The sequence below is a fragment of the Lathyrus oleraceus genome, chromosome 5 (genome assembly GCF_024323335.1).
Source record: "Lathyrus oleraceus cultivar Zhongwan6 chromosome 5, CAAS_Psat_ZW6_1.0, whole genome shotgun sequence".
NCBI classification, from domain to species: Eukaryota; Viridiplantae; Streptophyta; class Magnoliopsida; order Fabales; family Fabaceae; genus Lathyrus; species Lathyrus oleraceus.
The window spans coordinates 347520389-347546379 of NC_066583.1; the positions used below are offsets into that span (position 1 = coordinate 347520389).

Here is a 25991-nt window from a genome sequence, read left to right on the forward strand (position 1 = left end):
GCTTTGGGTCCTTGGTAGTTAGTACCCTTTTTAACCCACACATAATGCCCTTTTGGAACGCTAAAGTTTCGCACATAACAAGCATTAGGTGTGTGCCCTTTGATTCCACAATAAAAGCAAGTAGGTTGAAAATCACTTCTATATCTAGGAACATAATTCCTTTTCTTAGCAATCATTTTCTTTTTATGACTTTGATGCATAAATTTAGAGTTGTTTACTTTCTCTTTAACAACTTGTTGACTTGCTTTAACAAAAATGGTCTTATTTGTGCTTGGTTTAACAAACTTAGAATATCCTAATCCACTTTTATCATTAGAGTACCTTTGGTGCTTAAGAATTTCTTCCAAGCCAATTTGACATTTTTCATATCTTTCTAAAACTCTTTTAAGTTGAACAATTTGAAAAGATAAAGATTCACAATTCTTACATACAAGACTTTGTTTTTCATCCATCAACTTTTGTTTTCCACTTTCAATATATTTTTCCAAAGCAATATTTTTTTCTTCTAAGGATGAAATTTGTTTCTTTTGGGATGAAATACTTTTATACAATGTCTTGCATTCTTTTAAGAGTTCATTTATAACATCTTGTGCATCATTGTCATAAACTGAAAAATTGCTACTAACCTCATTGATTTCTTCATCGGAGTGATGTGAAGCCATAAGAGCCATGTTCGCACATTCATCGCTTTCCGATTCCAAAGATGAACTGATCTCATTATCGTCCCAAGCGACGTAAGCCTTTTTGTTTTTGAATTCCTTCTTGCCTTTGAATCCTCCTTTCTTTGCAAGTTTTGGGCAATCCGGCTTTATGTGACCTTGCTGTCCACATTCATAACACGTGACGTCTTGCATTGATGTGGATGCTTCCTTTTTCCTGAAATGTTTATTCTTTTTAGGATAAGAGGAATTTTTATTTTTATTAAAAAACTTACCAAGCTTCTTCACAAGAAGCATAAAGTTCTCATCTTCGGACGTCTCATCGTCTTTGTCATTTCTTGAATCAACCTTCAAGGCAATTCCCTTGGACTTCTTTTCTTGACTTTCGTGCTTCTCGAGCCTTCCAAGTTCCAATTCGTGTTCTTGAAGTTTTCCAAATAGAGACGCGGATGTCATCGTTGAGAGGCTCTTCTTTTCCGAAATAGCGGTCACTTTCGGTTTCCATTCTCTTGTCAAAGATCTTAGGACTTTCAGGTTGAGATCATCATTGGTGAAGGTTTTGCCAAGAGCAATCAAGTGATTTGTTAGATGGACGAATCTCTTTTGTAAGGCAACTATAGATTCACCGGGCTGCATGCGGAACATCTCATATTCTTGACTTAGAGTGTTTAGCCTCGATCTCTTCACTTCGGTGGTTCCTTCATGTGTTTCAACCAAGGTGTCCCAAATCTCCTTTGCCGATTTACATTAAGATATACGGAAGAACTCGTCCATACTAAGAGCGCTTTGGAGTATGTTGATTGCCTTCTTCTCATTCAGAATATTTTTCCTATCATCTTCGTCATAAGTGTTTTTCAACTTTGGGGTACCAACTCCATTCACCACATTCACCGGTTTGTGTGGACCTTCTTCAACTGCTTCTCATATACCTTCCCCTTGGGCTTCAAGATGTGCCTTCATTCTGATTTTCCAGAAATCGAAATATTCTCCGGAGAAGAGTGGGAGCTTGTTGCTACTTCCACCGTCTTTGAAAACCGGGTTTACGCTTGCGGAAGCCATGCTGGATCTCTAGGAACAAGTTACCTGTAACTTGCTCTGATACCAATTGTAAGTTGTAAATGCGCCTAAGAAGGGGGGGGGGTGAATTAGGTGGTTAAAAATTCTTCGAACTTGTTTCTGGTTTTTGGTTATTTTATGTTTAAGTGCGGAAAGATAAATTGCGGAAAGTAAAAAGACACCGGAAATTATAGTGGTTCCCTTCACAATCCGAAGGTACATCCACTCCCCTTTCGACTCGAAAGAGATTTCACTATAGTGAGAATTATGGTACAGCCTATTCACACCAATGGTGATGCTTACTATCTAACCTATAGGTAAACAAGTGTATGAAGAACAATCCTCTTCAGCACTAACCCTTGTGTCCAACAATCCTGGATCACAAGTCAAAACAAAAATAAATCTTTTTGATGATTTTAACAAAGTGTAATATTATCAATCTTCTCTTGATTAATCTTCTCCTTAGATAAATAATTTACTCAATGAATAATATACAAGTGTTCAAAAATGGAATGAGATGAAAATTTGATTATGAACACTTTTATGAAATATTGAAAAAAATATGAAAGAGATTATCTTAAGTTTGTATGAAAATTCTTGGAGGTGAAAATTCATTTTAAAAATTCAAGAATTTATATTGCCAAAACACCTTTTTAAAGAGGTATAAATTTCTCATAAAAAGTGATGAAAAGGTACAAGTTTCTGGAAATAATTTTTCACTGAAACGAACAGTGTTAACCGGTTAACCAAATGGGTTAACCGGTTAACGCATATAACGTTAACAGAGAATTTCAAAAAACTGGGCCGTTAACCGGTTAACCCATATGGTTAACCGGTTAACACTGTTGAAATGAAGAAAAATACTTTAAGAAAAATGTGTATATCATTTCAACATGTTAACAAATGGTTATGTTAAAAATGAAAATGCACATCATAATTGTTGAACACTTGTATACTAATCTAAGAATGAATTAGATATACCTTAGAAGTGAATCAACAATCTTGCAAACGGTTGACTTGAAAAAGAAGCTTGATCAAAAAGTTTCTCATGCATATGTGACTTGATTACTTTGATGCTTGAATTATCTTTGAAGCTCTTCTCTTTTTGCATTGATACATGTTGTCTTCATCAAAATACTTTTTGGATTGAAGCTTGCTTCTACATAATCTTGTACTTAGAACAACTTTTGTGGAAAATTTGTATCTATTATATGTGATGAATTTTTAATTTAACCATTTATGCATGCCATTGTGTAAAAAATATTGAAATTTTATGATTTTGATAATTCTGGGCTCATATGAGAAATTTTGTAATTTTGAAATTTCCGATATTTTAGAAATTTAAAATTTCTAATATTTTTTAAATATTTTACGTAAAATTTATAATTTCCGCTATATCTTAATCGAAAAATTTCAAATTTCTAATATATTTTTTATCAAAATTTTAAAATTTACGATACATATCTCACAAAAGCCACAAAAATTTGTAAATTTACAAAATTTCTGATATTCACTTAAAATTTCCAAATTGTAAATTTTAAAATTTTCAAATATTTTACACAAATATCAAGATAAATTTACTTAAAATAAGGGCTGTCAAGTTAAATTCTCTCTTCCATGGCCCAGAAATTCTACGAAGAGCGTTTGCGAAGAAGGCCCAACTAATTCAACCAATTGGATACAAGAAATACTTACGTGTCACTCTCCCATTGGTCCACACGACGCAAACAGAATTTCCGTATAAAACTACAACTCTTACATCACACAGTAACTCGTTTCTCGCTCCACACACCCTCTCCGAGTCAGTCTAGCACCGAAGAGTGAGATCGTAGAACTAAACAACCAACCGATGGCAAAAACGACGTCGTTGCTTCTATGTGCACTATGTCTCTTTGCTACTCTATCTCTTATCCAGGTCTTTTCTCACTCCTCCGATTTCCCTATACACATTTCAAATTCCATTTTTCTGTATCTTGATCTGATTTCAGTTTTGGAATTAGTTCATAATTTGCTTCAGATCGGTACTTTTTTTCTCCAGAATTATGATATATTAAATAGAATTTAGCTCGAGTGATAGAACTGATTTGGATTGCGATTTTGCAATGTGTTTGTTGAAAATTTGATTTTAGTTTTATTTATTTTTTTATAAATTTTTTTCTGAAAATTAATTGCAGGCAAAGAAGCCGAAGGAGGATTTGAAGGAAGTGACTCAAAAGGTTTTCTTTGATGTTGAGATTGATGGAAAGTCTGCAGGTTTTTAACCTTGTGCCTTTTATTCACTGTTGTCTCTATATTTTGATTTTCTTTATATGGTTTCAAATTAATTTGATATGAAACATAAATTGTTAAGATCAGCATTATTGTTGTAATGGATTTCTGCATAAAAAGACCTCTTACCGTTAACCATTACCATTGGAGAAATATCAAACTTATTTAACCAACAATCTTTCTATAATGAATCAAAGAGTTTACTAAATTCTGGTGAAGTGTAAGTTGTTAAGTGGTTAATAATGGGTTAATTTTGGTTAATTAAATTTCATATTATGTTAAGTCTATGTTTGGATATTGTAAAAGGAACGCAACGTGGAATGGATCAGAAGTTAGTGAAGAAGTTAGTGAATAACTAAGCAGAATGGAATAAATGTCATTCCATTGTTTGGGTATTTCATGATGGAATAGAGCAAATGTGTCATCCGCCACATTCCATCCTTGTTTAATTAATCCAAACAATGGAACATAAGTTTCCATCCAAACACAACCTAATTGAAGTGATTTATCGTGAAATGAAATTATTCTTCTTGAAAAGGGAAAATGAGAGAAAGTTCAAGAGAGAATATAGATGAGATCAGTGTTGTCCATAGCGGTTGGTGGAGAGCCAAAATCCCACCATACCGGACATTTTGTGGCGCTGTATAGCGGATTATGGCAGAAAAACCCTCAATATTGGCGGATATTTACCATTGCAGTTAGCCCAAAAACCACCATGTGTATCCGTCATAGTACCGCCATTATGGATATTTGGTAACATGGGATGAGATGGAAGATGGTGGTTATAAGTGAGATAAAAATCTAAGGGAGAACTGACAGAATATAATCTTTTGCTTCTTAATTGTATTTTAGTTGATTCACATATAAATCAAAGTGGATATTTGTAGACGCAGCTACAGACCTCAGCTGCCTTTGATTGCTGCACTAACTGAACTCTTTAATTTTTTATATATGTAAGTTTGGTAGATGTTTTTTTAGGAGAACTCATCTCCATAGGGACCTGATGTTTCATACCAGTATTTTTTTTTCCTTTTCAATATGTGGTATATAATTGGTGCTGAAGCCATGATCCTTGACTTTCCAGGTCGTATTGTAATTGGACTTTTTGGGAAGGCAGTTCCAAAAACTGCAGGTTAGGTTTATAAATTCTCTGTATATTGGTGCTTGCAATACATCATTAACTTTATCTAAAGCCTTGTTTTGATATTCCTTTTTGCAGAAAACTTCCGAGCTCTTTGCACAGGTGAGCTTGTTTCTGCTGCTGTTGTGTATTCTATTTATCATATAATCAGATAACTTATTTAAATCCTTTTTCTATGTGCTTCATCTTAAGCGTAATACATAAATGAATTACTAAAAAATTTACGCGGTATAAAAATTGATGACAATCAGCATATAGGCCTACTTATGAGTACAAATTGAGGATAGATGTTGGTATTTTGTTTCTTCTCACTGATGTTTGAGTAAAATAGCATTTTCTCCTCCCTTAAGTACATTGAATATATTGAAATCACTGTTTGAGCGTATGAGGTGTTTGTGTTCATCTTATAAATTGAAATACATTATATACATATTTACTTTTATTCGGTTAAATTATTAGGGGAAAAGGGAGTTGGTAAAAGTGGAAAGCCCCTTCATTACAAAGGTAGCTCATTCCATAGAATTATACCTAGCTTTATGATCCAAGGAGGTGATTTTACACACGGCAATGGTATGGGCGGAGAATCAATTTACGGAGAGAAGTTTGCTGATGAGAACTTCAAGCTAAAGCATACCGGACCAGGTAATTTTATTCTATTTTTCTTTTGTTGTTTTAGATGTTTACTAATCATATAAATAAATTCAAATGAATATGTGACGGGGCTGATTTTTGTTTTACATTTTCTGTACGAACAGGATTTTTATCAATGGCAAATGCTGGTCCTGATACCAATGGTTCACAATTTTTCATTACAACTGTAACAACTAGCTGGTAATTATATCCCTGTTCTCTATATTAATTGTAGTGCCTGATAACTTTGTTTCTTCCATAATCACGACATGACATACATCAATCTCTGTAGACCTGTATTTCCTCTAACCGTTTATTCAGATTGGTTAGATCGACTTAAGATATAGTCACTTGTGATTTATTTTGTGTTTTTGCTAATAATGTATGTATCTATTTGATTTGATAGGTTGGATGGAAGACATGTTGTTTTTGGAAAGGTGCTTTCAGGAATGGATGTCGTTTACAAGGTTGAAGCTGAAGGAAATCAAAGTGGAACTCCTAAGAGCAAGGTTGTGATTGCTGATAGTGGTGAACTACCTCTGTAAATGCATCCATCCTTGTTGAAGATGTTACATTTTTAAGTGGAACTCCTAAGAGCAAGGTTGTGATTGCTGATAGTGGTGAACTACCTCTGTAAATGCATCCATCCTTGTTGAAGATGTTACATTTTTAATTTCCATTCCACCGACAGGACTACTTATCTTTTATAATCATGTACTGTTATGTCAACAGTTAGTTCTGTCTTCATGATTTCTAGAAGATGAAATTTCGTCTTAATGATAATAGAAAAAATGGCAGTTGTTAACATGAAATCTGTAGAAAAAAATCCAAGTAATCGTGGCAGTCAAGTATATTCAGCAGCTCTAAACGTGGAGTGTGTTGAGCTTACATAAAAAACATAGACACTGCCTTAATTTAGTATGGAATCGTTGCCATTTGACTCTACTGTGTTTTTGTTCGTGTCTGTTGTGCTTGAAAAAATGGCTTGACACTTTCAGTTTTGTAACTTCTGTTGCTACATAACGCCTTACTGAGTTTTTGAGTTCACTTGTTTCAGGGAGAGGTTTTATTTGCAATAAGATATAAATTTAAAATCTAACTTTTATTTTAAAATTGAATTAAATCCACCTTTGATTTTTTATATTTTAACATATTTATTGTATTTATTGTGTGTCTAGAATCACATAATTATATATATATATATATATATATATATATATATATATATATATATATATATATAATATATATACCGTATGCACTGTTCAGTGTATTTATACCGTGAATAATATTTTTATCAACAATGCGTGTTTAAAATTGTTGAAATAAAGTTGACTAATAAAGTGATGAAATTTGATAATATATGTCTAGATATTAAAAATATTTTTTACTAGTATATCAAAGGTGATAATGAAAAGTAAAAAGTTGGTTAATAAATGTTCAGGTCTCAAAAGTAATTTTGAGCAATCACCAAAGTTAGTTAACTCGAAAATACGGTGTATGTGTTTGGTGTCGGAATATCTTTTCTCTAAAAATATTACATAAGGATCATAACATCTAAAACAATCTTTAAAAAAAACTCTTCATCAAACCATCTTCTTCATCTTTGTCTTTAGCCGACTCACTTGTAAGGATTATGACAACAACAGGAGTGAGAATAAACTATCTCAGTAAAGTCTTCATATCTTAGGAGTCTTCTCGGCTATATAGTCTTCATATCTTAGGAGTCTTCTCAGTTATATAGGACTTACCTAGTATTATACTAAGGTTGCTCACCTTAATCATTTTTATACCACACAACACATATTGTAAAAGAAAATACAAACGCTTTCCCGTTCATGCCAAATCCTGTATCGCCAGGATTTTTACTATACTACACTCGAGGAAGGTCCTCCGACTATTCACCTTCCTATTTTTGGGTGGGGTGACGGTCTGAACGTCGTGGGCATGACGACTATCACCTTGAAAACGGTCTAGGGAACTGCCCGTCAGCTCTGGCTGACACCCGCCAAGGTTATGGGCGCGTGACAGTCAAACCTTCATCGAGCTGATGCTCGTCAGGGTACGTGAGGTATGACTGTTGGTCCGTCACCCCGCCCTCGTGGTAGGCAGTTTGGACTGAGCCAACTGCTTCCCAAGTGCTTCATTCCCAAAGGCGAAGTCTTCTTCTTCTCCACCGACAATGCTGCTGAGAGGTGGCTTAAAAGCTGCCACGACTTTTGTAAAAGAAATAAGTTTTCCTTCATGTTTTCGACTATACACTCTCATATCATTGCACTTAAGAATTTGAGGAGTGGTGGGCCATCCATTGGAAGAATGTGCCAGACCACACCCTCATGGTTCATTTTCCTGGTTAACGCTTTTTCCTTCTTGAGAGAAAGAGGTAACTTTTGTCGACTTGATCTGAAATGATTTTTGCTGTTTTACTTTGGATCTTTTTAGACTGACACATCATTTCCTACTACTTTGCAGGTGTTCTCACTAATCCAAGGGTTTCGACTGCTGGTTCCCAAGGTACAAGTACCACAAAAAAACTTCAAGGGTAAAACGAATAACCCTCTCTCTTTAGTTCTGTCATACCCCAAAATTTGTCCTCCCATTTTCACTTTTATTTGACTTTTGGTCTATGGTTCATCTACATATTCATCGGCATCATAAGACATTCATTTTACCATTTCATTTTTGAAGTAAACATCATTGAGTCAAAGGCCTTTTGGTGTTTATGATCAACATGGAGCTAGGATTTCCCTGAGGATCAAATCTAGGGCATCATGATGATACATTGACTAGTGATGACTATTTCTCTTGGATTCAAAGTTATGAAACCCTAATTCTTGATTCTTGGCACTTGTGGATCATAAGGCTTGCATCATGGCATTGAATTTGATTATGGGTTGCAGGTTTACTTGGTCAACCATGAAAGATTGATTTTGACTGATTAATCTCTTTATGGGCATTTTTCAATACATTAGTCCCCTGGCTGGTTTCTTTTGGATCATGGCATGACACTTCACTTAGGTGATCAAGGTATTCAATTTTAAGTTCCATTTTCAATAAAGATTCATTCATTTTCAAATGTTCAAAGTTTGGATTTGGAGGAAAAAAATTGAGTTGAAAAAGACAAGATCAATTCATTTCATGGTCATTCAAGTGCAATTTAAATTCAAACTTTTCAAATGTAATTTGGAGGGAAAATATTTCTTGAAGAATAAGTTACATCATTCAAGGCCCAAATTTCATTACAAGCTTTCAAAGTTTCATCACAAGAGAGGCCAAAATACAAATCATTCAAAGAAATCCATTTTTCTACCTAGGGTTAACTTTTGTTTAACTGTTGACTTTTGGTCAAACAGTTGACCAAAAGTCAAATTAGCTATCTAAACCTACTTTGGTCCTCATCATCATTGATCATCCATTTATGCCTTCAATCTTCCTCAATTCCTCCAAGTTCTTCAAGACTTCTTCATGTTCTTGATGCATCCATAATGCTAAGCTTTGACATGCCAAGATGAGCCTTGATCAAACCATCTTATGCCCATCAGCCTGCACACGCACAAATCTAAGCCAATACATATGATTCACATAACAAGGTTCATCCATACACCCCATAACAATCCACACTATCACTTTTCATGAGTCAAAATAAACCACCATGACATAATCATGCAAGGCTCACAATTCAAGCATTCAATTGAACACCAATATTACAAATACAGTCTATGACAGTTCAGGAAAGTCACACTAAACAACAGCATAGCAGTTCAAATAATAGCCAGTTTGGTTTCAAGATACATTTATTCTAGCCTAGCATATCAATTAAACCAACATCAATCATATAGTAGAATAACCAATCCCATTAACATTACTAATCCAACCTACTGTTATCAGTCAATAATTATCATTAATAGTCCATTAACTAATCCTTAATTAACTAACTACAACTAGTGTTCAACATCATTGTCAGCATGCATCATAATATAACAAGTATCATAATTTAGCACATCAATAACAACATGGCATTTCAATTCAATTTCAAATTCATGATAGCTCAAACTAACTAAACATTGCATTCAACAACTCAATGAGTATCAAATTCCTAATCATTAGCTTTTTCAAGTCAGTCTTCATAATAGGGCACTAAGTCATAACAATTTCACTAAGGCATCTTAGCAAGTTCATTTTCCTAAACACTGATAGGTTCAATTTAGTATCTTAAGTACAGGAAATAGTAAGTACAAAAAATAGAGTAGGAAACTTCTGATTTTTATTGATGAAAACTAGAGTTCATATGGGATCTAGTTATACAAAGCAAATACAGAAAAGTTGCAGAAAGCTGCAGAGAAAATAGAAAGCAAATAGAGGCACTTAGAGAGGCATGTACTCTCCTAGGAGGATATTCTCCACTCAATTTCTGCCTACCACCACAAAGTTGTAAGAACAAAATTAGTTCTACAATAGAATTCCAGGATTTTGATGATAACAAAGGATGAAACCAAAAATGGCACCCTAACGAAATTTTTCTAAGTGTGCAGGACTCTGAACAGAAACAAAGAAATCTGATCGCTTTATAAGATACAAACTCTGATCAGATACAAAGTACTAGAAGATCGGAAGCATCTGAAGAAGAAGTGCGCTCTAGAAGTTCTGACTCTGAGCAAAACAGGACAGCAGAATACCAGAAGCTCTAAACTTCCACTGGACTCAACTCTGATGATCTAAAAGACCAGTACTCTTAGAGGCTCTGACGTAACCTCAACGCAATCTCCGATTGACACAAACTCCGAGATAACGAAGACTCTGATGAAGATTCTCCAAATCCAGAAAGAGTAACGGAAAGAACTTCTTCAAATGGAAAGAAAGTATTTTTGAAAAGAAGTTATTTAGGGAGACAAATTGGTTATGGCAAGAAACACAGAAGTAATGACATTGAATGCTCATCAAAGACCAATATTCTGTCATCACTCCAATGGTTCTTTCACCACTATATAAAGGACAACATACTTCAGTGAGAGACCCACAACAACGCACATAAAATTCTTTACATTCTCTCTTAGTTTTTCACGAGTTGTTGCTCATACGTGAAAACACTTGCTTGCTCTTTTTGCTGTAATATTTGCTTACTCTTAGAAGCACTCTCGATTACAAATCTATTTTTGCTAAATTACTTTTGTTCCTCAAGTGACTCTGCGTAGTCTGTATACTTGAAAGGACTAAGAGATCACTCTCTTAGACGTTTGGTTGTATTAATATTTCAAGATTAGTGGATTAAGTCCTTTTTGAAGGCGAAATCACCTTGGCCGGGTGGACTGGAGTAGCTGTGTGTTATAAGCGAACCAGTATAAAATTATGTGTGTTCTTCTTTTAAAAAGCGTTTATTTTCCAAAACAATTCAAACCCCCCTTTCTTGTTTTTCTCACCTTCAATTGGTATCAGAGCTTCGGCTCTGTTATTGATTTTCTAATCGAACACTTAACAGTGTAGAGAGATCCAGAACGAGAAAAACTATGGCCAACACCAATGAAAGAGACAATTACAATGCTAAGCCTCCAGTCTTTGATGGAGAGAAATTCGATTACTGGAAAGATAGAATTGAAAGTTTCTTTCTAGGCTATGACGCTGATCTCTAGGACATTGTCACAGATGGATACAAACCTCCTGTAACAGATGCTGGAGTTGTCGTTTCCAGAAGTAAAATGACAGATGATCAGAATCACGAATTCAAGAATCATCACAAAGCCAGAACGATACTTCTCAATGCCATATCTTACAATGAGTATGAAAAAATCACCAACAGGGAAACAACTAAAGATATACTCGACTCCCTGAGGATGACTCATGAAGGAAACTCTCAGGTCAAAGAAACAAAGGCTCTGGCTCTAATCCAGAAATATGAAGCCTTCAAAGTGGAGGATGATGAAGTTGTAGAGGTAATGTTCTCTAGATTCCAAACTCTTATTGCAGGTCTCAAAGTACTAGACAAAGGATACACAACTGCAGACCATGTCAAAAAGATAGTCAGAAGCTTGCCAAAGAAGTGGAGACCCATGGTCACAGCCTTAAAACTCTCAAAGGATCTGAACAACATCAACCTTGAAGAGCTTGTCAGCTCACTCAGAAGTCATGAGATAGAACTAGAGGAAGATGAGCCTCAAAAGAAGATCAAGTTTGTAGCATTAAAGTCCAGATCTGAAAGGCGCAAGACTGACAGAAACAAAGCCTTCCAGGCCGAAACAGAAGATGCTGATGACTCTGAACTGGAAGACTCTGACGATGAGGAAGAATTATCCCTCCTGACCAGAAGAGTAAAACAACTCTAGAGAAAGAGGAATAATAACTTCAGGAGACCAAGACCCAGAGGGGACCGATCAGACTCAACCTCAAAAGGTAAAACTAATAAAGATGTTACTTGCTATGAATGTAAAGAAACAGGTCACTACAGGAACGAATGTCCCAAGTTAAAGAAAGACAGTTCCAGAAAAGAGAACTTCAAGAAAAATTCCCTCAGAACCAAAAAGAGACTGATGGCTACCTGGGATGACAACGAATCTGACTCATCAGAATCAGACTCTGATGAACAAGCTAATGTGGCACTCATGGCTACCACATCCAAGAACACTTCAGATGAAGAATCTGAATCAGAAGAGGTATTTTCTGAACTCTCTCGATCTGACCTAGAATCATGTCTGTCTGAAACTCTCAGCTCATATCAGAAACTCAAACAAAAATTTAAAGTTGTAAAAGGCGTTCTTGAAGAAACATTAGAAGAATGTGGAAAACTTGAGATAACAATCTTAGAAGTAAAAGATGAAAACAGATCTTTGACATTAGAAAGAGATGCAACAAAGAAAAATTGCTCAAAACTTGAAGAAGCGTTATCTCAAGCTCCACAAACTTCAAACACAATAATTTATAAAAAATGAAAAAGCTTTTCAAAAGTTTCTAAAAAATGGGATAGGGAGGAGTATAATGGCATCCATGATTTATGGAGTCAGTCAGAACAATAGAAGAGGAATTTGGTATGATCCTAGTGAAGACAAAACTTCTACTAATGACCAACCTAAATATCCATTTTCATATCACTACACACACACACACAAGAGCAAAAATTTAATAATGCTAGAAAACCCAAAGTGTTAAGAAGCTCTGGGAAAACTAATCACAAAGGACCCAAAAGAATCTGGGTACCAAAGGATAAGATTGTTTGTGTTGCAAATATCTTATGCAGCAGAGTTAAAACACCAGTCATGGTACTTGGACTCTGGATGCTCGCGACACATGACAGGAAGAAAGTCTATGTTCCAAAGCCTGGAACTTAAAGATGCTGGATTCGTAGGCTTCGGAGGAGATCAGAAAGGAAGGATCAGAGGCTCCAGAACTATTGGTAATGGTACTCTTCCCTCTATATCTGATGTCCTATATGTAGAAGGATTAATGCATAACCTGTTATCAATAAGTCAATTAAGTGATAACGGTTATGATGTAATCTTTAATCAAAAAACATGTAAAGCCATAAATCAAAACAATGGTTCTGTCCTATTCACAGGCAAGAGGAAAAACAATATTTATAAAATAAATCTTTCTGACTTAAAAGAACAAAATGTGAAATGTCTGATGTCTGTTCACGAAGAGCAATGGGTATGGCATAGACGCTTGGGCCACATTAGCATGAGAAAATTATCTCAGCTAAATAAACTCGAGTTAGTCAGAGGCCTACCTAAGCTGAAGTTTTCTTCAGATGCTATGTGTGAAGCATGTCAGAAAGGAAAATTTACAAAAACATATTTCAAAAAGAAAAATATTGTTTCTACCTCTAAGCCTCTGGAACTTCTTCACATTGATTTATTTGGTCCTGTGAAAACAGCATCAGTCAATGGAAAGAAGTATGAACTAGTCATTGTTGATGATTTCAATCGCTGGACATGGGTAAAATTCCTAAAGCACAAGAGTGAGTCTCACTCTGTATTCACTAGCTTCTATTCCAAAGTGCAAAAAGAATTTGACTCTAAAATTGTCAGAGTCAGAAGTGATCATGGTGGGGAATTTGAAAAAAAAAATTTGAGGAATTATTTGACTCTAATGGAATATCCCATGATTTCTCCTGCCCTAGAACTCCACAACAAAATGGAGTTGTAAAGAGGAAGAATAGGACACTCCAAGAGATGGCCAGAACCATGATCAATGAAACAAATGTAGCTAAGCACTTTTGGGCCGAAGCTGTAAATACAGCGTGTTACATTCAGAATAGAATCTCCATAAGACCTATTCTGGAAAAGACTCCCTATGAACTGTGTAAAGGAAGAAAACCAAACATTTCATATTTTCATCCTTTTGGATGTTCTTGTTTTATTTTAAAAACTAAAGAACATCTGAACAAGTTTGATTCCAAAGCACAAAAAGGTATTATGTTAGGATACTCAGAACGCTCTAAAGGCTACAGAGTATACAATACAGAAACCAAAATTATGGAAGAATCAATTCATGTCAGATTTTATGATAAGCTTGACCCTGAAAAGTCAAAGCTAGTTGAGAAATTTGCAGACTTGGAGATCACTCTTGCAGGATCTGACGAGAAGATTAAAGCTCCAGAAGTAACTGCCATTCAAACCTCAGAAGGAACTAACACCCCAGCAATCCCGAAGAAAGCTAAAAGTCGCCTCAACATATCTGAAGAGTTGATTCTGGGAAATAAGGACGAACCTATCCGAACTAGGTCTACCTTCAAGACTCCTGAAGAAACTCCTCTAGGACTAGTATCTCTGATCGAGCCTACTTCCTGTGATGAGGCACTTCAAGATAGCGACTGGGTTCTAGCCATGCAAGAAGAGCTAGATCGATTCACTAAGAACGACGTTTGGGATCTTGTTCCTAGGCCCAGAGGCACTCACGTTATCGGAACCAGATGGGTGTTTAGAAACAAGCTGAATGAGAAAGGAGAAGTTGTCAGAAACAAAGCTCGACTGGTGGCTCAAGGTTACAGTCAACAAGAAGGTATTGACTACAATGAAACATTTGCTCCAGTCGCCAGGTTAGAATCTATTCGCTTACTTGTATCATTCACTATAAATCATTCTATCAAATTGTATCAAATGGATGTCAAGAGCGCATTTCTTAATGGTTATATATCAGAAGAAGTGTATGTCAACCAACCTCCAGGCTTTGAAAACTCAAATTATCCAGAACACGTTTTTAAACTTAAGAAATCTTTATATGGACTTAAACAAGCTCCTAGAGCTTGGTATGAACGATTAAGTAATTTTCTTCTGGAACATGATTTTATTAGAGGAAAAGTTGACTCTACACTCTTCTGTAAAAACATTAATAATGATCTCATGATATGCCAGATATACGTTGATGATATCATTTTTGGTTCAGCTAACGCCTCTGTATGTCAAGAATTCTCTGAGCTAATGCAGCCAGAATTTGAAATGAGCTTAATGCAAGAACTAAAGTTCTTTCTAGGGATTCAAATCAATCAAACTTCAGAAGTCACGTACGTTCATCAAAGCAAATACATAAAAGACATTCTGAAGAAATTTGATATGGCTTAATGCAATTCTGCAAAGACACCCATGCATCCAACCTGCATTCTTGACAAAGAAGAAGTCAGTAAAAAGGTTTGTCAGAAGCTCTATCGTGGTATGATAGGCTCCCTTCTCTATCTGACTGCTACTCGCCCTGATATTCTATTTAGTGTTTGTCTCTGTGCCAGATTTCAATCAGATCCTAGAGAAACTCATTTAACAGCAGTTAAGAGAATTCTCAAATATCTGAAAGGAACTCCTAACATGGGCCTGATGTATGAGAAAACATCAGAGTATAGACTATCTGGTTTTTGTGATGCAGATTACGCAGGAGACAGAATGGAATGAAAAAGTACATCTGGAAATTGTCAGCTCTTGGGAAACAATCTGATATCCTGGGCCAGCAAAAGACAATCAACCATAGCCCTGTCCACTGCAGAAGTGGAATACATCTCAGCATCACTGTGCACTACTCAGATGCTCTGGATGAAGAATCAGTTAAAGGATCTGCAAATCTTTGAGAGTAACATTCCTATCTTTTGTGATAATACTGCTGCCATTTGTTTAAGCAAGAATCCCATTTTACACTCCAGAGCTAAGCACATAGAAATAAAACATCACTTTATCAGAGACTATGTTCAGAAAGGGGTAGTAACATTGAAATTCATTGATACTGATCATCAATGGGCTGACATATTTACTAAACCCTTAGCTGAAGATAGATTCCTCCTCATCCTAAAGAATCTGAACATTCAAAATTGCCCTGAATAATATGTGCCTCTGAAGTTGTAAAATGAGACTCTAATGCAAACACAATGGATTCTGCCTCTGACTCTCATACTCCTACCAAGTTAGAAGTTATCTAAGTTAGAAATCTCCAGGAACCAATCCGTTGGTATTCCTGAAGATCAGATAAAGCAAACACGTGGAGTACCTTGCATCTGACCTTGGAACTTCTAGACAGTTGTCTAGCAGTAATCAAGGAACAGTCTCTTGATATCTCCTCGAGCAGTGTACTAGCTGTTGGGATTAGACATCATTAATGAGCTGTAATCATTTTTCCCTCTAAACGTGTTGACTTGGTTTTTGTGCTAAACTCTATTTTGTGTGTCGTTTTGCATGCGCCCTAATTTGGGTATTTAAACACATTCATTTCACACATTGCACACTTTTCACTCTCACGCACCCTTAAACCTCAGCTCTCTCAAGGCATTCCTGCAAGCATTCTTCATCTTCATCTCAGTTTTCAACAACATCATGGATGCTCAACAACAAGCTGTCTACAACTTCTCTCAACAAATGGATTCAAGCGAACAAGCTCCAAGTTCAAGCAACCCAAACCCAGCGGTTACCGGTGTAGTCACTACTCCCATCTACAAAGAGCCTCACATTCTTGATCGTGAGCCTCACATCAACCTTGCAACGCCATTTGAGAAGCTGGAAGTTCTATGTGAATCCTTGGTGGATTTTGACAACATGCGTAGAAACGACATTGATCTCACAGATGAACTCAAAAATCAAGGTTGGGGAAACTACTTCAAACGCCTATATGGTCCAGTTTACACAAATCTTGTGAAGGAATTTTGGAGATTCGATGACGCTGATGACCACTTCATTGTCTCCTATGTTCTGGGAGTCAAGATAGTGATAACTGAGAAGTCCATTGCTGCTCTTCTGGGCATGGAAAAAGATGGAGGCAGAAGAATCTACAACGTCAATCCTAGGGCAAAATACATGTCCCAAGAGATTAACCCAACAATCTTCAAGCAGAACGCAGAAGGCAACCCCTCCAAGAACAAGGAGCTACTTCAGAACCTCCGTGTTTGGCTGAAGATCATTCTGGGTACCATCCATCATCGCCCAGCGTCAAACTCCTCAGACTATATCAACACTGACCAGAAGTGCATTATGTACTGCATCCACAAGGGTCTGAAGCTCTGCCTTCCAGCACTTCTTTTCAAATATCTCAGAGACTCTGTGCGAGATACACGAAACCACATGAAGCCCAGAAACTACATTCCTCTGGGAATGTTAATTTCTGACGTTCTGATTGAAAGTCGTCTGGTGGACCACCTGTTAAAGCTCAGACTCATGGAAGACGTAATGATCGACACTGGAAAACCTATCAACGCCAAAAATCTGAAGAGCATGGGGATTATGGATCAGGTCAAAGTCAAACCTACTCTGGACACCTCCTGGGATGGTCTAAAAGATCAGAGGGAGATCCCCTATGGACTCTATATGTTCTCAAAGGAAGACCCCCGCAATGTAATCCTCTTCTATCTGGATAATCTGATGAAAGAAGGAGTGGATATCTCAGACTTCAACCTAAGTGATCTACCATATAAGGCTCCAAACTTCATGAAACATCCCCATGGACCCTCTGAAAAGGCGAGACAAGCGAAGAAGGCAAAGCTAGGAGAATCCTCCGGATCAAGACCTCTAGCACCTCTACATGAGCCTTCTGGTAAGTCAGTCTCTCTTGCTCCCTCTGCACAAACACATCCCATTGCTTCTTCTCTCCCTCAACCAACACCTATCTACACTCACTCAGACACCCCGCCTTCAACCACCAAAACATCTCAGAAATTTAATCATGCCACCACCACCTTACATCTTTCTGAAGCAGAAATGTTGAATGAAACCTCCTCACCATCTTCATCTTCTTCTCCAAAATCACCCCCTACTTCAACATCTCATCAGACAGAGAACACTCTGACCCCTCATCTCCCACTCTGGCCCAACTTCACGCTCAGACTCTGGCCTCACAATAGCCAACACAAACCCAACACCAACCTGACCCTGAAGTCACTTCACCATCCGCAGAACAACCAAACCCAACATCATCTGACCTTCAACCCCCTGAACCAATTACCTCTGACACACCCCCACCAAACACATCCGCTAAACCACAAACTCTCAACCTAAGCCCTCCCACTTCTCCACCTCCACCCTCTGAACCATAAAACACCCTGCCAACCCTAGAAGAAGCAATAGTGTTGTTTGCAGGAGCCTCAGTTGACAAGGTCAAGTCTCTGACCATCAACTCTGGCATCAGTGATGATCCTTCAGCTGTTACGACACACTGGAACAGAGTTATTGGCTAGATGACCTCTGAAGCCTTCAAACTGAAGAGCCTCTCTGAGCAAGTCAGAAACGACTTCATCAGAGATGCTGAAGTAAGACTACATGAACGCTTAGCCAGAGAAGCTGAGGAGCAGGCCAGAAAGGAAGCAGAAGAAAAAGCAAGGCAAGAGGAAATTCAACGACTTAAGGAAGCTGAAGCCAAAGCTCTAGCTGACGCTGGTGCTGCTGAAGCTGAAGCAAAAGTTGCTGCTGAAGCTGAAGCTAAAGCCGCTGCTGAAAATGAAGCTCATCGTGCTGAAGAATCTGCCAGCCGGGTAGAACCGGATGCTATGACTTAGGGGGAGTCTTCCACCTTTGTCCCTCTGGTTCTCAAGACTCTTGAAGATCTTCAGAAGGAGCAGAAGGAAGTCCGAGCTAGATTGGATCAACAGGATTCAGTCAACGTCAACATTCAGAATCTGCTGACCCAGCTGCTTCAGAGGATGCCTCCACCTCCAAACCCTTAGGCACCTAGGATTTTCCTTTACTGATTTTCTTGTTGCTCTCTGATTATGTTTGTTCTTGCTTTCTGCTGTTTGTGCTGTTTATCTGAATATATATATTTTTTGCCTTTCCTTTTGTTTGCTAAGTCTTTTTTATTCTGACAAAAAGGGGGAGAAACAAAAACAGCTCTGATGAAAACATATCTAAATCCTTTAGTACTCTGCGAACATTTTATTCAATAAAATGGTTCTAATCCTTTTTGACTTAGATATTTGCAGAAGAGTATCTAGAAACATCATATCATGGAAGCTTCGGTAAGAACTTCTGAACTCCCAGGCTTATCTCAGGGGGAGCTCACTTCTATCTGATCTGATAAATTCTTATCTCTAAATGTTTCATCTATAAACTAAGATTGTTTTGTCATCATCAAAAAGAGGGAGATTGTAAGAACAAAATTAGTTTTACAATAGAATTCCAGGATTTTGATGATAACAAAAGATGAAACCAAAAATGGCACCCTAACGAAATTTCTCTAAGTGTGCAGGACTCTGAACAGAAACAAAGGAATCTGATCACTTTATCAGATACAAACTCTTATCAGATATAAAGTACTAGAAGATCAAAAGCATCTGAAGAAGAAGTGCGCTCTAGAAGTTCTGACTCTGAGCAAAATAGGACAGCAGAATACCAGAAGCTCTAAACTTCCACTGGACTCAACTCTGATGATCTAAAAGACCAGTACTCTTAGAAGCTCTGACGTAACCTCAACGCAATCTCCGATTGACACAACCTCCGAGATAACGAAGACTCTGATGAAGATTCTCCAAATCAAGAAAGAGTAACGGAAAGAACTTCTTCAAATGGAAAGAAAGTATTTTTGGAAAGAAGTTATTCAGGGAGACAAATTGGTTATGGCAAGAAACACAGAAGTAATGACATTGAATGCTCTTCAAAGACCAATATTCTGTCATCACTCCAACGGTTCTTTCAGCACTATATAAAGGACAGCATACTTCAGTGAGAGACGCACAACAACGCACAGAAAATTCTTTACATTCTCTCTTAGTTTTTCACGAGTTGTTGCTCATACGTGAAAACACTTGCTTGCTCTTTTTGCCGTAATATTTGCTTACTCTTAGAAGCACTCTCGATTACAAATCTATTTTTGCTAAATTGATTTTGTTCCTCAAGTGACTCTGCGTAGTCTGTATACTTGGGAGGACTAAGAGATCACTCTCTTAGACGTTTGGTTGTATTAATCTTTCAAGATTAGTGGATTAAGTCCTTTTTAAAGGCGAAATCACCTTGGCCGGGTGGACCGGAGTAGCTGTGTGTTATAAGCGAACCAGTATAAAATTCTGTGTGTTCTTCTTTTGAAAAAGCGTTTATTTTCCAAAACAATTCAAACCCCCCTTTCTTGTTTTTCTCACCTTCAAAAGTGAGTGATCCCTAATTTATTGGCTTACTCCTAAATTCTATTACCACCCAGTTGTTGCCAACTGTACCACCCATGTGCAGTGCTAACAAACTTTGTCCTATTCTCTCTCTCTCTCTCTCTCTCTCTCTCTCTCTCTCTCTCTCTCTCCATTTCATACGTTTTCTCTCATAAAACTTACCATATCTACCAACTCTCCCCCCTTCAAAACTATCCTTGACCTCAAGGATGAAGGCTGGAAACTCAGTTCACATCTTTTCTGCCAACTCCCATGAATTCTCAAATTCAGGGAGATTTTTCCATTTCACCAACACTTCCAGTTCCCCTTGTTTATTTCGTCTATCACTTATCACTTTCTCAGGCATTGGTTCCAACTGCCACTCCTCATTCATGCAACTTGGTAGAGGTTGGGGTTCCACCACCGGGATTACAGCTTTTATAAGCAGAGATGCATGGAAGACAGGATGCACCTTAGAGCCCTCAGGAAATTTGAGCTTATAAGCCACAACTCCAATTCTTTGTATAACCTCATATGGCCCATAATACCTTGGACTCAGTTTCTGATTTAGCCTTTTTGCCAGTTTTTTCATCTTATAAGGCTGAATTTTTACGAATACCATATCTTCCACCTCATATTCCACTTCCCTTCTATGCTTATTTGCCTGGCTCCTTATCAAATCTTGAGCCCTCAACAACTGCTTTTGCAACTCCTTGATCATCAGGTTTCTTTCCATGGTCAGTTTGTTGACCTCATCTATAGCAGATCCAGGGATATCTCCTCTAATTAGCACTGGAGGAGCTCTTCCATATAATGCCTCAAAAGGAGTAGTTTTCAAAGATGCATGGTAATTGGTGTTGTACCAATATTCTGCCCATGCCATCCACTTAGGCCATTGCCTAGGCTTGAGCCCAGTCACACACCTCAAATAAGTCTCTAAGCATCTATTTACTACCTCTGTTTGGCCATCAGATTGAGGATGGTAAGCACTATTGTACTTCAATTTAGTCCCTTCCAGTTTAAACAATTCTGCCCATAAGTGGCTGAGAAACACTTTATCTCTGTCAGAAACTATGGAACTAGGAAATCCATGCAATCTGATCACTTCCTGAAGAAAGACTTCAGCAATACTCTTAGTTGTGTAAGGATGGCTGATAGGGAAGAAATGGGCATACTTGGTTAATATATCCACTACCACCATGACAGTATCTACTCCTTGCACTTTAGGCAATCCACTAATAAAGTCCATAGAAATGCCACTCCAGACTTGTGTGGGAATGGGTAATGGCTGCATAAGCCTCTTGGTGTCAAAGTTTGATACTTATTTCTTTGACACACTTCACATGCCTGGACATACTCCTAGATTCTCTTCCTCATGCCCTCCCAATAAACAACACTAGCAAGCCTTTTGTATGTCCTTAAATACCCTGAATGTCCCCCAACTGCAGTATCATGGAATTCATTCAGAATCCAAGAAATCCTAGGTGAATTTCTGGGAATTACCACCCTTCCTTCATGATACAATCTCCCTCCTTTTAACTGAAACCCCTTCTGGCTGGCAGGGTCTGAAATTAAGGTTTGCACAATACTTCTCAATTTATCATCCTTCCTAATCTCCTCTTCTAACCCTTCCCAGGCTTCACACTGAATGGTGGTGATGTGGGCATACTGCATATGTCTAGACAGTGAATCAGCAGCACTATTTTCTTTTCCTGGTTTGTACTTCACTTCAAAGTCAAACCCTAAAAGTTTGGATAACCACTTCTGTTGTTCTCCTCCCATGATTCTCTGCTCAGTGATAAACTTAAGGCTTTTTTGATCTGTGTGAATTTTGAAATGCCTTCCAAGTAAATAAGGCCTCCACTTTTGAATTGTAATGACTATAGCCATCAACTCTCTCTCATATACAGATTTCTGTTGAGCCCTATCAGATAGTGTTTGGCTCATGTAACAAATAGGTTTTCCTCCTTGCATTAGGACAACTCCAATCCCTTGGCCTGAGGCATCAGTTTCTACAACAAATTCTTTATCAAAATCAAGCATGGCCAAAATAGGGATAGTAGTCATATCCATTTTCAACTTCTCAAAAGTTTCTTGAGCCTCACTACTCCATTTAAAACCATCCTTCTTGAGCAGTTGTGTTAAAGGCCAAGCAATTTTTCCATAGTTCCTCACAAACTTCCTGTAATAGCCAGTGAGTCCTAAAAAATCCCCTCAACCCTTTCAAATTTTTAGGTGTAGGCCATTTAAGCATATCTTCTATCTTTTTTGGATCTGCAGACACTCCTTGTCCAGAAATAATATGCCCTAAATATTCAATCTCCTTTTGGCCAAAAGAACACTTTTTCTTGTTGGCATATAGCTGCTGATCTTGCAATACCTTTAAGATCATGGTTAGGTGGTCCTTATGTTCTTCTTTGCTTCTGCTGTAGATTAGAATGTCATCAAAAAACACTAAACATAATTTCCTAAGGAAATTAAAACCTCATTCATCAGGGCTTGGAATGTAGAGGGGGCATTTGACAGTCCAAAAGGCATCACTAGATATTCATAGTGGCCTTCATGAATTCTAAAAGATGTCTTTTCTATATCTTCCTCTTTCATTCTAATCTGGTGGTAACCAGATTTCAAATCCAGCTTAGAAAAGATAACAACTCCACCTAACTCATCTAGCAATTCCTCAATTACAGGAATTGGAAACTTATTAGGAATTGTCACCTTGTTTAAGGCCCTGTAATCAGTACAAAACCTCCATCCTCCATCTTTTTTCTTTACCAATAAAACTAGGCTTGAAAAAGGACTTGTACTATGCCTAATAATTCTAGTTTGCAACATTTCCTTCACTATCTTCTCTATCTCATTCTTTTGGAAAAAAGGATACCTGTAAGGTCTGAGATTAGGTATATCAGCTTCATCCTTGAGCCTAATCGCATGATCATGCTTCCTTATAGGAGGTAACCTAGCAGGGAGGTTGAAAACCTTCTCAAAAGATATCAACACTTCTTCCCATTCTGTCAGTTCTGGGGACTGCTCCTCTGCCTGCAGACTCTGTAGGAAAAATCCCATGCCTTCATTATGCAAAGCTTTTATCATAGCTTTCATGGAAGCTTGTTTGGTGCACAAAAACGGACCACCCTGTATATTATGCTTTTGTCCTTCAGACGCCCATTTCAGGCTTAACTCCGCAAAGTTTGCTTCAATATTACCTAAATTGGCCAATCAATCCATCCCCAATACCATATCAGTCCCCCCTAACTCTATCATGAAATGTTGGTTAAGTTCCACCCCCTGCATCATAAATCTCAACCCTTCACAGATTCCCTGATATTTGACTCTTTCACCATTTCCCACCTCAATTACATAAGGGGGAGTTTCTACCAACTTCAATCCCATCTGTTCTACTAGTTTGGCATCAATAAAGTTACTTGTTGCTCCTGAATCAATTAGGGTTACCAGCTTCTTCTCCATCACAGTCACCATCATTTTAAAATATTTATTAGAAGTAAATCCTTGTTTACTTTGCATCGACAATTGTAGAGTTTTGAATTCTTCTTCTACTTCCACCAGTTCTTCTGTTTGAACCCCTATTCCCCCTGTTTCTTCTTCTTCATCACTACTATTCTCACACAATTTCAAGCTCATATGCGTGAACTTACAGATATTCTCCCTATTCCACTTGTCTCCACACTTACAACACAACCCTTTTTTGCTCCTCTCTTCCAGCTCTGCAGGATTCAATCTCCTACTCTTGTATTTCTCATTTCCCCCTTCCTTCTTAAATCCTCCAAAGTCTGCAGGATCTTTGAGTTTTAAGGGTCATCCTCTATCTCTCCAAGAGCCACCCTTCTTAAGCAGCACATCATTTTTCTCCTCAATGAGTAAAGCCTTGTCCATCAGTTCTGTTAGGCTACTAACATTTCAAATTTCTCCATATACTCTACAACTGACCCTCTCTGTTTCAGGCTTAACAAGGGTCTCAAAGGATTGTGCAGTAACCCAGGTTGGAACCTTCTCATCACAGCCACTTTGAACTCTTCCCAAGTCTTCAATGGTGCCTGCTCCTCCCACCATTGATACCAGTTCAAAGCTTTGTCTTCCATGGCAAGTACAATTGCATCTAGCTTGTCACGCATCCTCACCCCATTGAGGTGAAAATACCTCTCAACCCGAACGAGACACCCATACGTATCCTCTCCTTTGAAAATCGGAATTTCCAACCTTCGTCTGCTTCCCATGGAACGAGATATGTTTACACCATTATGACGGCGGTTCCTAGGTCTGGATTCACACGATATCGTGTTCCTTCCGCTTCTCTCATCTTCTTCGTCGGATCCTCCGTGATTCCGACCCGGTTGCTCTTGAATCAGCTGGCGTATTTGCTCCACCGTGCCTTGCGGTCTTGCTTGCTGCTCTATCACCAGCTGTCTAATATGCTCCATCATCCCTTCAAAATTGTTCATTCTCTGCTCCACGGTATCTACTCGGTTTTTCATGATGCTTCTCGTAATGACCATCCACAGTGAAACGAAACCAAGGCTCTAGATACCAAATTGATAGGTTCAATTTAGTATCTTAAGTAAAGGGAATAGTAAGTACAAAAAATAGAGTAGGAAAGTTCTGATTTTTATTGATGAAAACTAGAGTTCATATGGGATCTAGTTATACAAAGCAAATACATAAAAGTTGCAAAAAGCTGCAGAGAAAATAGAAAGCAAATAGAGGCACTTAGAGAGGTCTGTACTCTCCTAGGAGGATATTCTCCACTCAATTTCTGCCTACCACCACAGAGTGAGTGCTCCCTCATTTATTGGCTTACTCCTCAATTCTATTACCACCCAGCTGTTGCCAACTGTACCACCCATGTGCAGTGCTAACAAACTTTGTCATATTCTCTCTCTCTCCACTTCTTATGTTTTCTCTCATAAAACTTACCATATCTACCAAACACTAAGCATGACAAGCAACTAACCTCAATTCAATTCATACTCAAATTCATTCAAACATTTGCAATGCAGTAGGAAATTCATTGAATGAGCTCATCATACTAACAGTTTTGAACAAAAGTTCAAAGTTAACTAAGTTAACTATAATTCTGCAGCAACTGACCATAGCAATTCAACTCAAATCAACAATATCCATGGCAACAGTTCAATTCACTCTAATGGTTCAACCATGGCCCAACTAACTCAATAACAAGACCCATTCATTCAAGTAATACAATAAGAGTGATTAACTTCATAATAATCCAAGTCATGATCCTAACTCCTGAAAAAATTAAATAACCTAGTTCTTTTTTATATATTTCACTAACATCAATCTAACTAACTCCTAACATATTTTCAATCACAACTAACATTCCTCACTACTCTAACTTCAAACTATAATAACTAATTGTCAATTTTAATTCATTAACAGAGTTAATACTCTAACTAACTTTGCTCTTGATTAGACTAACTTCAATCTATTCTAACAACTGACCTAATCCATAACTGAACTGCCCTAACCTCTGCCCTAAACGGTTACAATCTAATTCCACTTCACACTCTATATAATCAGGACTCCACTTTCATTCTCAACAAAACAATTCATTCTGCAATTTCACCCTCAATTAGTCTCCCTTTGAATTATCAATCTCATCACTCTCAACCACTCTTCAATCCCACACGCAACCACAATAACACAGAGCAACACCAAATTATCCTACAACCTACTC

The 25991-nt window shown here is 37.5% G+C and overlaps 1 protein-coding gene across 2 annotated transcripts; it reads left to right on the forward strand.

The window, feature by feature from the left end:
- Window positions 1–3341: 3341 nt before the first annotated feature.
- On the forward strand, window positions 3342–6566 carry LOC127084574 (peptidyl-prolyl cis-trans isomerase CYP20-1). 2 transcript variants are annotated; one of them, XM_051025057.1, is made up of 8 exons: window positions 3342–3630; window positions 3890–3968; window positions 5068–5115; window positions 5203–5226; window positions 5584–5766; window positions 5880–5955; window positions 6161–6263; window positions 6356–6566. In XM_051025057.1, the coding sequence occupies exons 1-8, from the start codon at window positions 3565–3567 to the stop codon at window positions 6389–6391; spliced, it is 615 nt and encodes a 204-aa protein (XP_050881014.1). In that variant the 5' UTR covers window positions 3342–3564; the 3' UTR covers window positions 6392–6566. The 2 variants fall into 2 exon arrangements, with proteins under 2 accessions (XP_050881014.1, XP_050881013.1); XM_051025056.1 differs by having other exon boundaries at window positions 6161–6566.
- Window positions 6567–25991: the final 19425 nt, after the last annotated feature.

Coding starts and splice junctions, on each gene's coding strand:
- LOC127084574 (XM_051025056.1), top strand. CDS start 3,565: ATGGCAAAAACGACGTCGTTGCTTCTATGTGCACTATGTCTCTTTGCT. Junction 5,227..5,583: donor CTTCCGAGCTCTTTGCACAG/GTGAGCTTGTTT, acceptor TTAAATTATTAG/GGGAAAAGGGAGTTGGTAAA. Junction 5,767..5,879: donor GCTAAAGCATACCGGACCAG/GTAATTTTATTC, acceptor CTGTACGAACAG/GATTTTTATCAATGGCAAAT.